Raw genomic sequence first — 12,534 nt, forward strand, 5'->3', positions numbered from 1 at the left:
ATATTATAGGCCTTGTCTGTTTTAGAAGTACCGTGCACAACCCAGGACCCCCGATTGTCATATGGTGTTTGGCCATTTTGTATGGCTTTTGACATCATTCTGCTCACCAGGTTCATTGCTGAGATTTGTGAATGTAACGATATGGTTCAAATGAAGTTGTACAGGGAAGGAGGGTTGTAGACAAGCTAAGGGTTTATCTAGAATATCAAAACCACTTTAGTCTGAGGTAAAAGGGACAATGAGTGCACCTGAGTTGTTGGTAATAACCCCTCACAATAAAGTGTGCACAACGACAGAAAGTAAAGTAGGGCAAAGATAAAATAGTTAGTGGGTCTAAAAATGTATCCAAATAAGATAACCGTAAGGCTATAAACCTTTACAAACTCTGCACCCATCTGACTGACAAGGAAAAACAAACAGACAATGTGGCCACATTGTGTATCTTAGCTCTCAGCAATTCAAATGGTGAGTACAAAGTAATAACCAGAAATGATGACCAATCTACAAAAATAAGAACTAGGTGGTAATAAACTGGAATTCAAATAATAAATATGTAAGTGCAAGAACTATTGGAGAAAGTACAAAAACCATGTAATTTTGTTTATTACAATTTGCATGAAGCAAGAACATTATTTGTCACAGCAAGAAACTATTACTGTTCAACTGCAGGTTTCCTCTGTCTGGAAGATAAACATTCAAGAAACCCTCTGCGGTGTCGAGTGTTGTCATTCGTCAATTGAATGGCATAATCCATCAATCATCAAACCTAAATGGAAAGAGATAACATGGACCTGCCTCTTGCTCTGCCATAGGTTAGTGTTGCCCTTCACTGACAACACAAAGTAATGGAAGGTAGAAATAGAAATAGTATAGAATGCTGTTGCCGTTTGCTGCTCAGAGAGCTTTTCTTAGCCAGCTGCTACAAAATGTAGCTAATTTTGCTATACTGTATGTCCTGTCTTCAATGCCCTGTGGTTTGCTATTGTAACACTCTGAGAACGAAGTAGAAGACATAAAGTACAAAATAGGCCTGGTTTGCTCTGGTTTCAAAGCTGTCAATCTACTCGGACACTGCAGCACCACAAATTGAACATTTGATATAAAAAGTGCCCCAGAGAAGCATGAAGAAGCCAAGCGAACGAATTTTAATGTTGTCCTCTTAATTTTCTGAGGTTGCCTAAACAATTACTTGGCTGATGTGGTTTCTATGGCAGCTATTACACCAGGCAGACGTGCTCTTCACTACCAATGAGGGCAGCAATCAGCACTCTGCCTCCGCTGGGGAGATAACACTCTAACTCTTAATTCAGTCAACCAGCCTTCGGGCTTTTAGAGCAATGGGAAAGACTCACAAATCTAAAGCTCAATGTTCTGCATGCCCGTCACTGTGTGCCACACTGGGGAGTCGGGCGCCCATCGAAAGCAAACACTGCGGATGGAGTTGTTTATTCAGCTCTACACTTTGTTTGGTGGGTCCATGTCCTTTTCTGATTGCGAGACCTTTGCTGTGTGTCACGTTGAATCACTAATTTTGAATTCTGCTCTTCAGAGGCTGGTGGAGTATATCTTAAGTTTTTACATGCCAGTGTTTTTTTTAAACTCAGAGGCAGGACACACCAGTCAAGCTTCTGATTGGTGCAATTAATTCACAGCTGGAATTTTTCCTGACCTTCAAAACAGGCAAACTACTTAGAATCTAACTACCCAAGATGTGAACGTAACTACTGCCTATTTTTCTACCTCCATTTTCCTGCACAGCACGCAGCAAGGACTGAAGGCTAAATCCTGCTAGCTCCAATATATCTCCACTCAACTTTTATTTTCTTAAAGGAAGAGGTATTACTGGAGTCATTTTGGCAACAGTTGGGTGCTTCATCCTTACTGATTGGGCTTTGAACCGTGGAACTGGGGGTTGTGAACGACCACCATGCTGGTTTAACCGACTTATGGCTGAACCGTGGCACAAATCTTCGGTGTTCCTTTTGAACTGAGATACAAAGCTCAGACCGTTAAGCCACGGGTTGCTGGCTAATATGAGCTAAGCTGACAAAAAGTGATGACTACAGGATATCTTCATAATCCCTGAAGGAAAGATTATCCTTGTCAGGAATGACGAGCTTGGCAGGAAAAAAAAGGGGGCAAGGTAGAGTTGACTGAACCAAGAACCAAGAAACTGTATTGAGATTTAATAGAAAGAACTGTTTGCTTGCCTTCGACAAAAGCCACCATGATGTGGATGCATCCAGCAGTGAGAATGAGTATAAAGGCAGAGTAAACGCAATGTCGGCACCTTGCCATGGGTTCTTTTTCCATGGGATGCAAATAAAAGCGATGAGGACCTCACATAAATGAAAACGCCAACTGCTATTCGGACAGCACATTGCAGTTGGCATCTACATACCATATAATACAAATGAGTTACCAATCAAGAGAAATGTGAATGAATAAGTGGAGAAAGATAGTGAATGCAGATGTTTCCTTACAGGGCACAATCGTCACTGAAATGATGTACTTCCTATGATACAACCTTCATCGTCACCAGTTCCCTACCAACCGATGGGACATTTTGGTGCAAAATGTTTAACAGCACCCTCCACCACCACCACCATTATCATTAAAACACTAAATGAGGGAATATCTTTTTTATTCTCCCCCATTCTCCCTCTAAGAGTCTATGAGGAGCACTGAAGCTGCTCTGGAAGCAACAACACCAACGTAGGCCGACTTTACTGTCATGCAGAGGTTGTAGCAGGCTCATTGTTAGAGCTAGAGGGAAGGTACTGTTAGCATATGAACCGAGAAGGAATTCATTGGTACCAACCATGCCATGCTACCTTGTCGGGAAGGTGCTAAATAATGCTCCAAAGTTCCAAGGGAAAAACTGGCATGGACAAATTCACAAGGGTCCCTTGACCTCTCACCTCAAGATATGGGAATGAAAATGGGTTCTATGGGCAATAGGTCTTCCCATTACAGATATGACCTTTATATTCTAATCCAATGCAGTTCGGGGCAAAAACCAAGCATAGCACTATAAATGTGTTGTTTTAACCTATTCTTAAAAAAGTTTTCTGCATACTGTGGTCTTGGCATTAATTGGGTATGACTGGAAAGCTGATCCAATGAGCCCAATTGTAGTTATGTTAGATGACAAACCATAACCTGGAGACCTAGGGCAGTCAGAGGATGTATAGTTATATTGACAATAAAAGGGTTTCTGAGCAGGTTCCAGAGCAGAAGTCTTCGCCATCCAATCGCAGAAAAATGCAATGATTTCATGCTTTCAGATGATGTGCACCACTTCTATGTGGCAAATACTGCTGGCGTGCTATCTCCCCTGAAATATCCCTATTATCCAAAAATGGGTCTACGGCGAAGAGAGGTGGAGTAAAAGAGGTTAATGCGGTATTAAAGAAAAATGCGCTTGTTAAAGCTGTTTCTTAAGCTCATGACTAAAATGTAACAAATGAATACTTCCACACACTCTTGTCACAGAGTGGGAAAGCACATTGCCATCACCTGATAAGTGACAACTTTTTTGGGCTCATTTTCTGTAACCAGTGTAGCAAGTATTGTGCAAAGAACAAGCTAGCTAGCCAACTAGTCGACAGCTGGCTAGTTAGCCAGCTTGCTAATTTCGTCATGCTACACTAGTTAAAAAACAATGAGCTAAACAGTGGGCTTGTGGCCACTCCTCCACCTCACTTCCCGTCTCTCAAGGGAAGGACAGGCTAGTTACCTAGTTAACTGCCTAGTTAACTAGCCAGCCATCCGTCTCCGGAGCTGCTTCCACTCTCTTTCTGATGAGCTGCAAAAAAACGTCATGGCCCCACTGACATGGTTGTCACTATGGCAATAATTTCCTTTTGTACTAAATGACCATGGGAAACAGTTAATTTCTATGAATCGAGCCGTGTAAAAAATGTCATGAGCACTATGTAAAAAGCAGCCTCTGGGATATTTAAGCATGTACTAATTATTTTGGCAAGATATATTTTGTCAATTTCTTATTTTCACCAACCGTAGTCATAGTAAAATATTCCAAAAGAAAAATTATATTTGTTATAAATTTGTTTCCATGTAAATGGTAACATGTTTTACTTTTTTTTTCAAATCGTCAACAACCCTCATAAAAATATATCAGCTCAAAATCATATTCAGTTAAGTTGGAGTATTTCATCCCTCAGCGCCAAGGAGACAATTCAAGTATATTCAAAATAATTTGTGTAGTTAGTGTCATTTATAGCATCCCCATACGGCTAAGGATATTCTATATTTTTGCAGAAAAGTATTGTCTGTGTATCCAACGCCTGATAAACGTCATTCCTCTGTGCTAAAAGAAGCTATCTGTTAGAGGTTTTTAAGAGGCAGTACAGTGCCACAGACTCAGGTTAGGGAAGTCAGAGAGTAATAAGAGACGGACCATCACGTTGTTGCTTTGCGTTTTTCCATGGGACTTGTTGACAATGACAAAAATATAGGACATCCAACCTACTTTTTCTCAGTATTAAACTAAACAAATAAGGTGACATTTGTGGCAATAACTATATTTACAGTACATTGAACTTCCATATGAGTATAAAAGTCAACATCACTTTCACTGGATCAGAAAAGGAAGACAGCTTGATGGTGATGTATTATTAACATTTACCTCTTCTACAGTAATAGTTAAGAGAAATGTCTTGCCCTTAAATGACAAAATAAGGGTTCTGAATGTTCAGACTACCGAATAAAAAGAAAACCAGAAGCTTAACACATGAATATGTGACGAAAGGGCCTGCTTTGGCATTTACAGTAAAAGCAAAGGGAGATCATCTGGTATGGTAATGATGTCCACCTGTATGACTGTGAAAGAGTGAGAATCAAAAGGCAGGCTGGCAGGAACAGGACTCCTCTATGTGCTCTGTGTAGACGCTCGCTTTGTGGACTTCGGCTCATTCCAGCTTTTGATCTCTCACCCGGGTCGTGTGCGCCTACCTTTCATGTCAGCCTCTCTTCTCGTCTGAGAGGCAGTGATGGTGTCTGGACAGTGGTGCAGCGCAAGAACAAAGAGAAGCAGGGAAGTCGAGCAGCAAGACCGGCTCGTATGAGCTCAGGATACAGACAGCTCGTCTCTCATCTCTGCCTGAAAGTCCTTCCTCGTCTTAACCTTCAACAAAGTACGTTGTGACCTCTAGAAATGAGCCAACCTGTTATGAGCACACCTTCATCTCCAGCATCACAATGTTCACTTATCCAGCTACAAAATAAAGCTGATACTTACATGTAGGTCAGGGTTATTTCAACAAAACGATCCATTACTTATTTACTCTACAGACTATCTGATTGCAGCGAATACATTACGATTGCCCAGTGGAGGCGTACACAGCAAAAATAAAATAGGGCCCAAAAGTTACCCTTGAAGTAATCCGAACTACATTTTAACCATCAATAAAGATGATTTCCATTAAAAACACAGACTTGTCCATTTTCTAGGACTACGCGATTTTGAAAGATATGATTTGCGATATTGGAGAGAATGAACATTTTTACATCATATTCTCATTTTCATTGAAAAAACATGATTGGTGCAGGGATCTGAACCAAACAAAGAATAATATGTGTTGGCCATATTTTGCGCCTCCTAGGCCATATTGTGGTTTTGATACAATTTGTATTAATTGTGCAGCCTTATTTTCACATACTTTTAGTAAAACAGAGCCCATACCACCACTGACGTTCATGAGTAAGTCATTAGTTACCCTAAGGGAGCATTATCAGTACTACACAGTTTATAGTGATGGTGAGTAAGCAGAACCCTCCTTAAATATACTTTGTCTTGTTCTCTCTTTTCCACCACTTGTAAGCTATTCTTTCTCAAGTACTCTTACCCCCATCAGAAACTTTTCCTTGGGTGACTCCACCAGTAGTAGGCTTACCACGGTATTCGGTGTTACCAGTGTTATGGCATACACTGGTTAAATTACTTTGCCCACCATCACTTTACATTTATTTATAGAAATTACCAATTTAGTTCATTTTCGCGTATCAGCTCGCACGTTCATCAAAAAGTTGATATTTAATACTAAGCGTGCTACAATTAGTAGTGAAAGTATCTGCTCCGTACAGCACAGAGTAGCAGGAGACAGACTTCACTCATCACATCACGAGGGGAAGGACAGTTGACCGACAAGACCATGGCGGAAAGTTTGGTGTCAAAGCGAAAAGAAAAAGTGCCTATTTGGCAATATTTCCGATTTAAACCCAATGCTAATAGGGAACCTGATAACGTAACGCTAAATATATGCACCTAATATAGTCTGTTTTTGACGGTTTTGCACGGAACAGATCGAGAGGGGAAACTTTGTGAAAGCTTGACACACAGCCATCCAACGTTAGAGATAAAAGAAAGAGCTCTACAGATACTGAGCGTCATGGACGAACATCTTCTCTCATAAAATGTCCAGAGTAATCGGCAAATCGCCAAGTTGCTAGATTCTGTGCTATAAATCTCAAGGATAAGATCATATGTCTTGCCAAAAAACAGCTGAGCTACTGAGTTAAACCTCCAATAGCACAATAGATCCACTATCCACTGCGGGCACGCATACACATGAACTCAGAAAACGGATTGCCAGAATAAAGTTCCATATTTTACTGCCCCAGACCATTCATGTCCTTGGATAGGGAGATAGGAGTGCTGCCACGGCCTCCTCGCTCTCAAACCTCTACTGCAAACCACTTAGTCTCCCGTCTGTCTTTTTCAGGGAGATTAAACGTGTCTGAGGAAGAAAATATCAAGCAACCGAAAGAACAAGATAAAGTTAAGACCTGCTCCTAATATCTCCTGTCTGCCTATGGAGAATTGGTGATTAGGCTGGTTCCCTCCCACCAGCGCCCGTGTGTGTGTGTGTGTGTGTGTGTGTGTGTGTGTGTGTGAGTTAGACTGTCTGAGATAATCCAACAAGTCGTGCTCGCACCTCAAAGGTGTTCGCTGCTTCACGGCTGAACCCTGATACAGCTCAGCCGATCACAGTGATGGTGGACTGTGTCAGTGTAGTGCAAGCTGTGAGTTAGTGTGATGTTGTGCGTTTTATGTGAGATAAGATTACAGACATGTGAACATGGGCCGATATTTAACCCAATGAAAGTCTGTATTCAGTGCTCAATATTACCATGTTCCTTTATCATTACATTTGTAAAGCACCTGCCACTTTGTGTGACATGAGCTTTTTGATAAAATCATATTAGCTTTTATTATTTAAACTATGTCAGCGGGAAAACCAATGAATGGGGAGTCAATAGAAGTGCGTACGTTTGCCCTGGACAATATGGATGATTGTGATGCAAGGTGCAGTGTAACGGGCAACAAACACTAACATGTCCATGTTGTTTTCTATGGCAAGGCTCACTCTCACTAGTGTTTTACATGCTTCACTGTGAAATAGGGCATTTATGAGCTGGATCTGAAGTCATGGAGCTACAATAGGGAATATGTACTATAAACATTTTCTGTCCAAATTAAAAAGCAGCAGCTCTTCTCAGTCTGCCTTGCTTTGACTTGTGCTTTTCGATTAGTACAACAAGGGGAAATAAGTAATAAATGAAGTAATTGAAAATGAATGGTGTCACATTGATCCACCTCGCATGGTCAGCTTTCACTATGGATGTCTGGAACAGCACCAATCCAAAAGAGATGACCCACAGAGTCATTGATCGGGACAGATACCTCGACACTATATTGGTCGAAAGTCAGCAGCCTACCTTCGTGCACAGTCACCCCACAGTTGTCACACTGGATGATCTCATCTGCATCCTCGCTGTTGTCTCCCAGACAGACGCAGCAGATGAGGATGTGCTGCGTGCTCCAGGTTTGGGACCGGTCCAGCAAGGCATCCTGGGGGATCAGGAAACAGAGACACAGTAAAGCCACTTATCCACATCCCCTCCTCCTCTGATCTGACCATAGATCCAGCAACTGACCATTAGTAAATCCCATATACAATGGGATTCATGGACACTGTGCTAAGTCGATTACAACAGATGCAGAACTTCTCCTGGAATCACGCTGATACCATCTAAAGCTCTCATTGGATTATATGGTGACTTAGTGACTCATATTGTTGTTTGGTATTATGGAGTACCATACAAAGAGAGTAGCCAATGTGCAGGCCAAATACCAAACTCCTGCAGTGGTCACATAGCCAGCATAAGGCGGAGGACTGCATTTGCGTCAATGCTCCGTTGCTCAGTAGTGTAGCAGCTCCCTCACTCAGCCTTTTGACTCCGAGCACAAAGTCTGGTTCACAAGAACTTGTCCACAACCTTGTGTAAATAACACAATTATGACTTAAATCACACCATCTTACCTAACGACTACAACATGCAGCAAATATAATTTAGCAACTACAAACACTTTCCAACTAAATTCTTAGGGATGTACCGAAAGTCTGTTTCTGCATTCAAAGCCTCCATGGAGGTTTTTTTAATAAAGCTGTTGACATAACCCTCAAAATCAACATCAGAATCTTCCAACAAAATCCTCAATTTGAGTAAAGTGATTCATCAGATTAAATTGAATTGGTTGGTACCATTAAATTAAATCCACTTTCTCTGTTAACATTTTTATTTTTGAAAAGCTCAACACCAAAAAATATGGATTGAAGCCAAAAACATGCATGAAAATGATTACGTCTTTCAATACACTTAATAATAATAATAATAATAATAATAATACTTTTCCAATACATTTCGGCCAATAATATGACAATCCTAGAATCTGATTCTACGGATAGTAGAATAAGGCAGTTGCATTTTACAAAGTCAAAAAAGAGCCTCAGCTTTTCCTCAAATGTTTCCATCTATGGTGTGGAATCCCAAAAACCTCCCGACATGACACGAGTAATCAATTACCTAAATAGTAATAGACGATTACTTTTTCCACTAATGGATAATTGACTAATTGCTGCAGCTCTTCCAGAGAATAGCTAGTAATCTGGTGGGCTGCATTGTGTCTCAGCCAGCTCTCTGGCTGATATCTTGTGACGTTAATTCGAATTCTTTAAAATAATATGATTTGATTACTGTATGTAATTTGTTACGTAATTCAGAAACTGTTGATCTTATTGCCAAGTGTGTTACACATACAAGGAGTGTGGCTAGGTGAGTACAATAAACACAGTGCAATAGTATAAGTTATCATTTGAAAATTGACAATAAAATTCATAATAATTTGTCACCTCATTGCCCTTTCCCTGGGACATGCTGTCGTTGGTCAGCTCTTCATCAAAAGCGTTGGTGCTCTTAGTCTTCTTCTTGGGCTTCTTCACATCTTTGTCACTGTCACTGCTACTGTTGTTGGTGTTGTTGGTGGTGGTGTTGTTGTTGTCATCACCATCCTCCTTCTCGTCGTCGTCCTCGCCGTCGTCCTCGTCTTCGTCGTTATCGTCGTCGTCCTCACTAGCACTGCCCCCGTCCTCCTCCTCAGTGCCTCCTTTCTGAGCAGCTGCTTTGCCTTTCTTCTTCCCTGCCGTGGGCCTCCAGTCGTTGTCGTCCTCGCTGTCGTAGTCGTCCATCTCGTTCAGTTCCTCCATCGTGGTGAAGTCCAGCAGGGGGCGGTTCCTGCGGAAATTCCATTTCTTGGGCTCGGTCTGAGACTCCTCTGTGTTGGCGCTGCCAGACCCGGACGTGGAGGTAGATTCAGTGCCAGTGCCAGCCCCTGCAGCGGGCTCGGGCTCCGACGTCTTCTTGCTCTTGCGTCGGCCTTTGGGTCGGGTAACGGCGGGGGTGTCTTTGGTGGAGCTGTCCGACGATGCCTGCTGTTTGGTCTTCTCTTCGTCTTCTGTTAGGTTCTCCTCAGCAGCAAGGTCTTTGGCCTCCTCTTCATCTATGGCATCGTCTGCAGAACCAGCGTCGTTGTCCGAGTCGCTTCCTGAACCCGCAGCGCTTGCTTTGGACCCTCCCTCTTCACTGTTGTTGCCCGTGCCGTCCGATCCTGTCAGAACACAAAACAATGACATCAGAATCAAAAGAGTGAACAATGACAAGGGAGGCTTTCATTTTGAAGCAGCAAAATCAAAAGATGTTGGGTTTTCATCAGCATCAACACATTTTCCTCCTCTCTTCCCTTTGCTCTCGGAACATTCTCTGGTTCCAGCTCCTCATTAGTGAGAACTAGCGTCCATTCCTGCTCTCATGTTATAGCTAAATGATTATCTTTAGGTTTTGGACTGATGGTCGGACATCACAAGACATTTGAAGATGTCACTTCAGACTTTGGGAAATCGTGATGGGCATTTGTCACTATTTACGGACATTTTATTTGTAAAAATAAGAAGATGACTAATAGATGATAAAAGGTATTTGTTAGTTGCAGCCCTGCAGCAGTGGTTCCAGATCCTGGGATGAGGATTCCCAAGATGACGGCTCACGATATAATACGTGTCATTAAATTGTATTTCTGTATGCGTCATTGACAAATAAGGCTTCTAAAAAGGTAATTTTAAAAATTATCTTCAAAATGGATGTAATGCATATTTTGTGTCTGGAAAAATGTGGTGAAACAAGTCTAAGTTGTGAACTAACTTTTCATAGTATTTTAAATAGTTAACAGTATTTGTTAACTTCACAGGCTAAAAAATGTCAGGTGGCGCAACCACATATTTATAAAAAAATATATATTTTCTTAATATTTATTCAAACTGAAATTTTTGACAAGTATCCCTTAGAGTGTCTACTGTGTCTAACACCGTATTTTGTGGTTGTGTTTTATATATATACAATAATTTATCATAATTGCGTACTCTTGGCCAGATATTTAGTATATTTAACTTTTGATTTTACATTTAAACAGAGAAACATAATAATACAAACATACAAATGAATACATTCAATACAATAGTTCTTCACATCATATTAAGCAAAAAAAAATTCACTTTAACCTATTATTTATTGCTTTAAATTAATATTTCACCTGGTCGCACCACCATGACATTTATCAGTTGTGCCACCTGACAATATTATTAATCACAGGAAATATGCAGACAATTTGCATTGTTTTTTCAAATACAACAACATGCTTTTAGTTAACAGACTCTTTTTAAGTAAAAGAAGTAAATATTTCAGAGTAATCATGTTTAGCACATAACTGGAATAGGCAAAATCACCGTCGTTTCCGCCTGGGGTGTTGCAGCTTCTACCTCATTGTAGCAGCGTTTTGCACACACTCCATACATGACTTGTTGTCTGCTCCCTGCGTCATGCTGATTTTGCTTTACTTGACAGTGGCATCCTTAATAGTTAAAAGATATTCATTAATATCATGAAAAATAGTTTGAAAGTGTATAATATAGTTAATTTAACACTGTTAAACTTTAGAATTTTTTTTTGTATAATGTTAGAGCTTTAAATATAATATCATAGAGTGACATTCTCTGCAGTTGCACCACCTGCCTTACTGGTTGCGCCACCTGACATTTGCAACTGATTTCAAATTAAACAGGCATCTACAAGGACACTAGCATTAGCTTTTGTTCTTGCTAACAACTTCATACATATACATTTTAAATAGAATAAAGACATTTATGATAAAATATCATTTTTCTAGTTTTACATTGGTTGTACCGCCCTGACATGGAAAGTGAACCACTCTACCTATAAGTTGAAAGTAGCTGTTTTTATCAATATTCAAAAGAGATATAAAAACGTTTTCACTCTACTATAAAGGTCAGTTGAGGTCCTCTTGATGATGCAATAACCTGTTTACTGTTTTCCACTTTAATTTCATAATAAAAGTCCCATCTTTACAGCTGTGCCACCCTGACATTTGGTTTATTTGAATCGTTTCAACAATAAAAGCATGCTATAGTATTTTATTTTGAATTTATTATCATTTAAATACCTTTTTTAATAGTTTTGTTAGTCTGGTCATCTGCCAGGACAGGTGCACCACCTGACATTTTCAGGGTTTGAGATGCCAAAACATAAAATAATATATATTATTTGATTGTACTGAAAATGTATCAAAACTAGATAGGTTTTATAGAATGAAATGATATATGTCACAAATTGATACAATTATTTCAAAAAGGAAATAGTGGACTTGGACACAAAAATATGCATGTCATGTCATTGACCCGTATATATATACACATATACATATATATATATATATACACATATATACATATACATATATATACACATATATACATATACATATATATACACATATATACATATACATATACATATACATACACCTATACATATATATATATACATATACATATATATACACCTATACATATACATATACATATACATATACATATACATATACATATATATATACATATACATATACATATACATATATTTACATATATATACATATACACATATATATACATATACACATATATATACATATATATACATATACATACATATATACATATATATACATATACATACATATACATACATATATATACATATACACATATATATACATATATATACATATACATACATACATATATATACATATACATA

The 12,534-nt window shown here is 39.4% G+C and overlaps 1 protein-coding gene across 5 annotated transcripts in view; it reads right to left on the reverse strand.

Moving 5' to 3' along the window:
* The window catches only part of phf14 (PHD finger protein 14), a 128,275-nt gene that overhangs the window by 88,419 nt on the left and 27,322 nt on the right, over positions 1-12,534 (reverse strand). For 3 of the 5 annotated variants that reach the window (XM_031875820.1, XM_031875817.1, XM_031875821.1), the window contains exons 3-4: positions 9,219-9,973; positions 7,744-7,885 (exon numbers count right to left, since the gene is read on the reverse strand). In XM_031875820.1, the coding sequence (XP_031731680.1) occupies positions 7,744-7,885; positions 9,219-9,973 (897 nt within the window). Of the gene's footprint in view, positions 1-7,743; positions 7,886-9,218; positions 9,974-11,878; positions 12,117-12,534 lie in introns of those variants that run through there. The other 2 variants (XM_031875819.1, XM_031875818.1) reach the window with 2 other exon arrangements.

This window comes from Anarrhichthys ocellatus, unplaced genomic scaffold, assembly GCF_004355925.1.
Source record: "Anarrhichthys ocellatus isolate YVR2014 unplaced genomic scaffold, GSC_Weel_1.0 scaffold96, whole genome shotgun sequence".
Taxonomy (NCBI): domain Eukaryota; kingdom Metazoa; phylum Chordata; class Actinopteri; order Perciformes; family Anarhichadidae; genus Anarrhichthys; species Anarrhichthys ocellatus.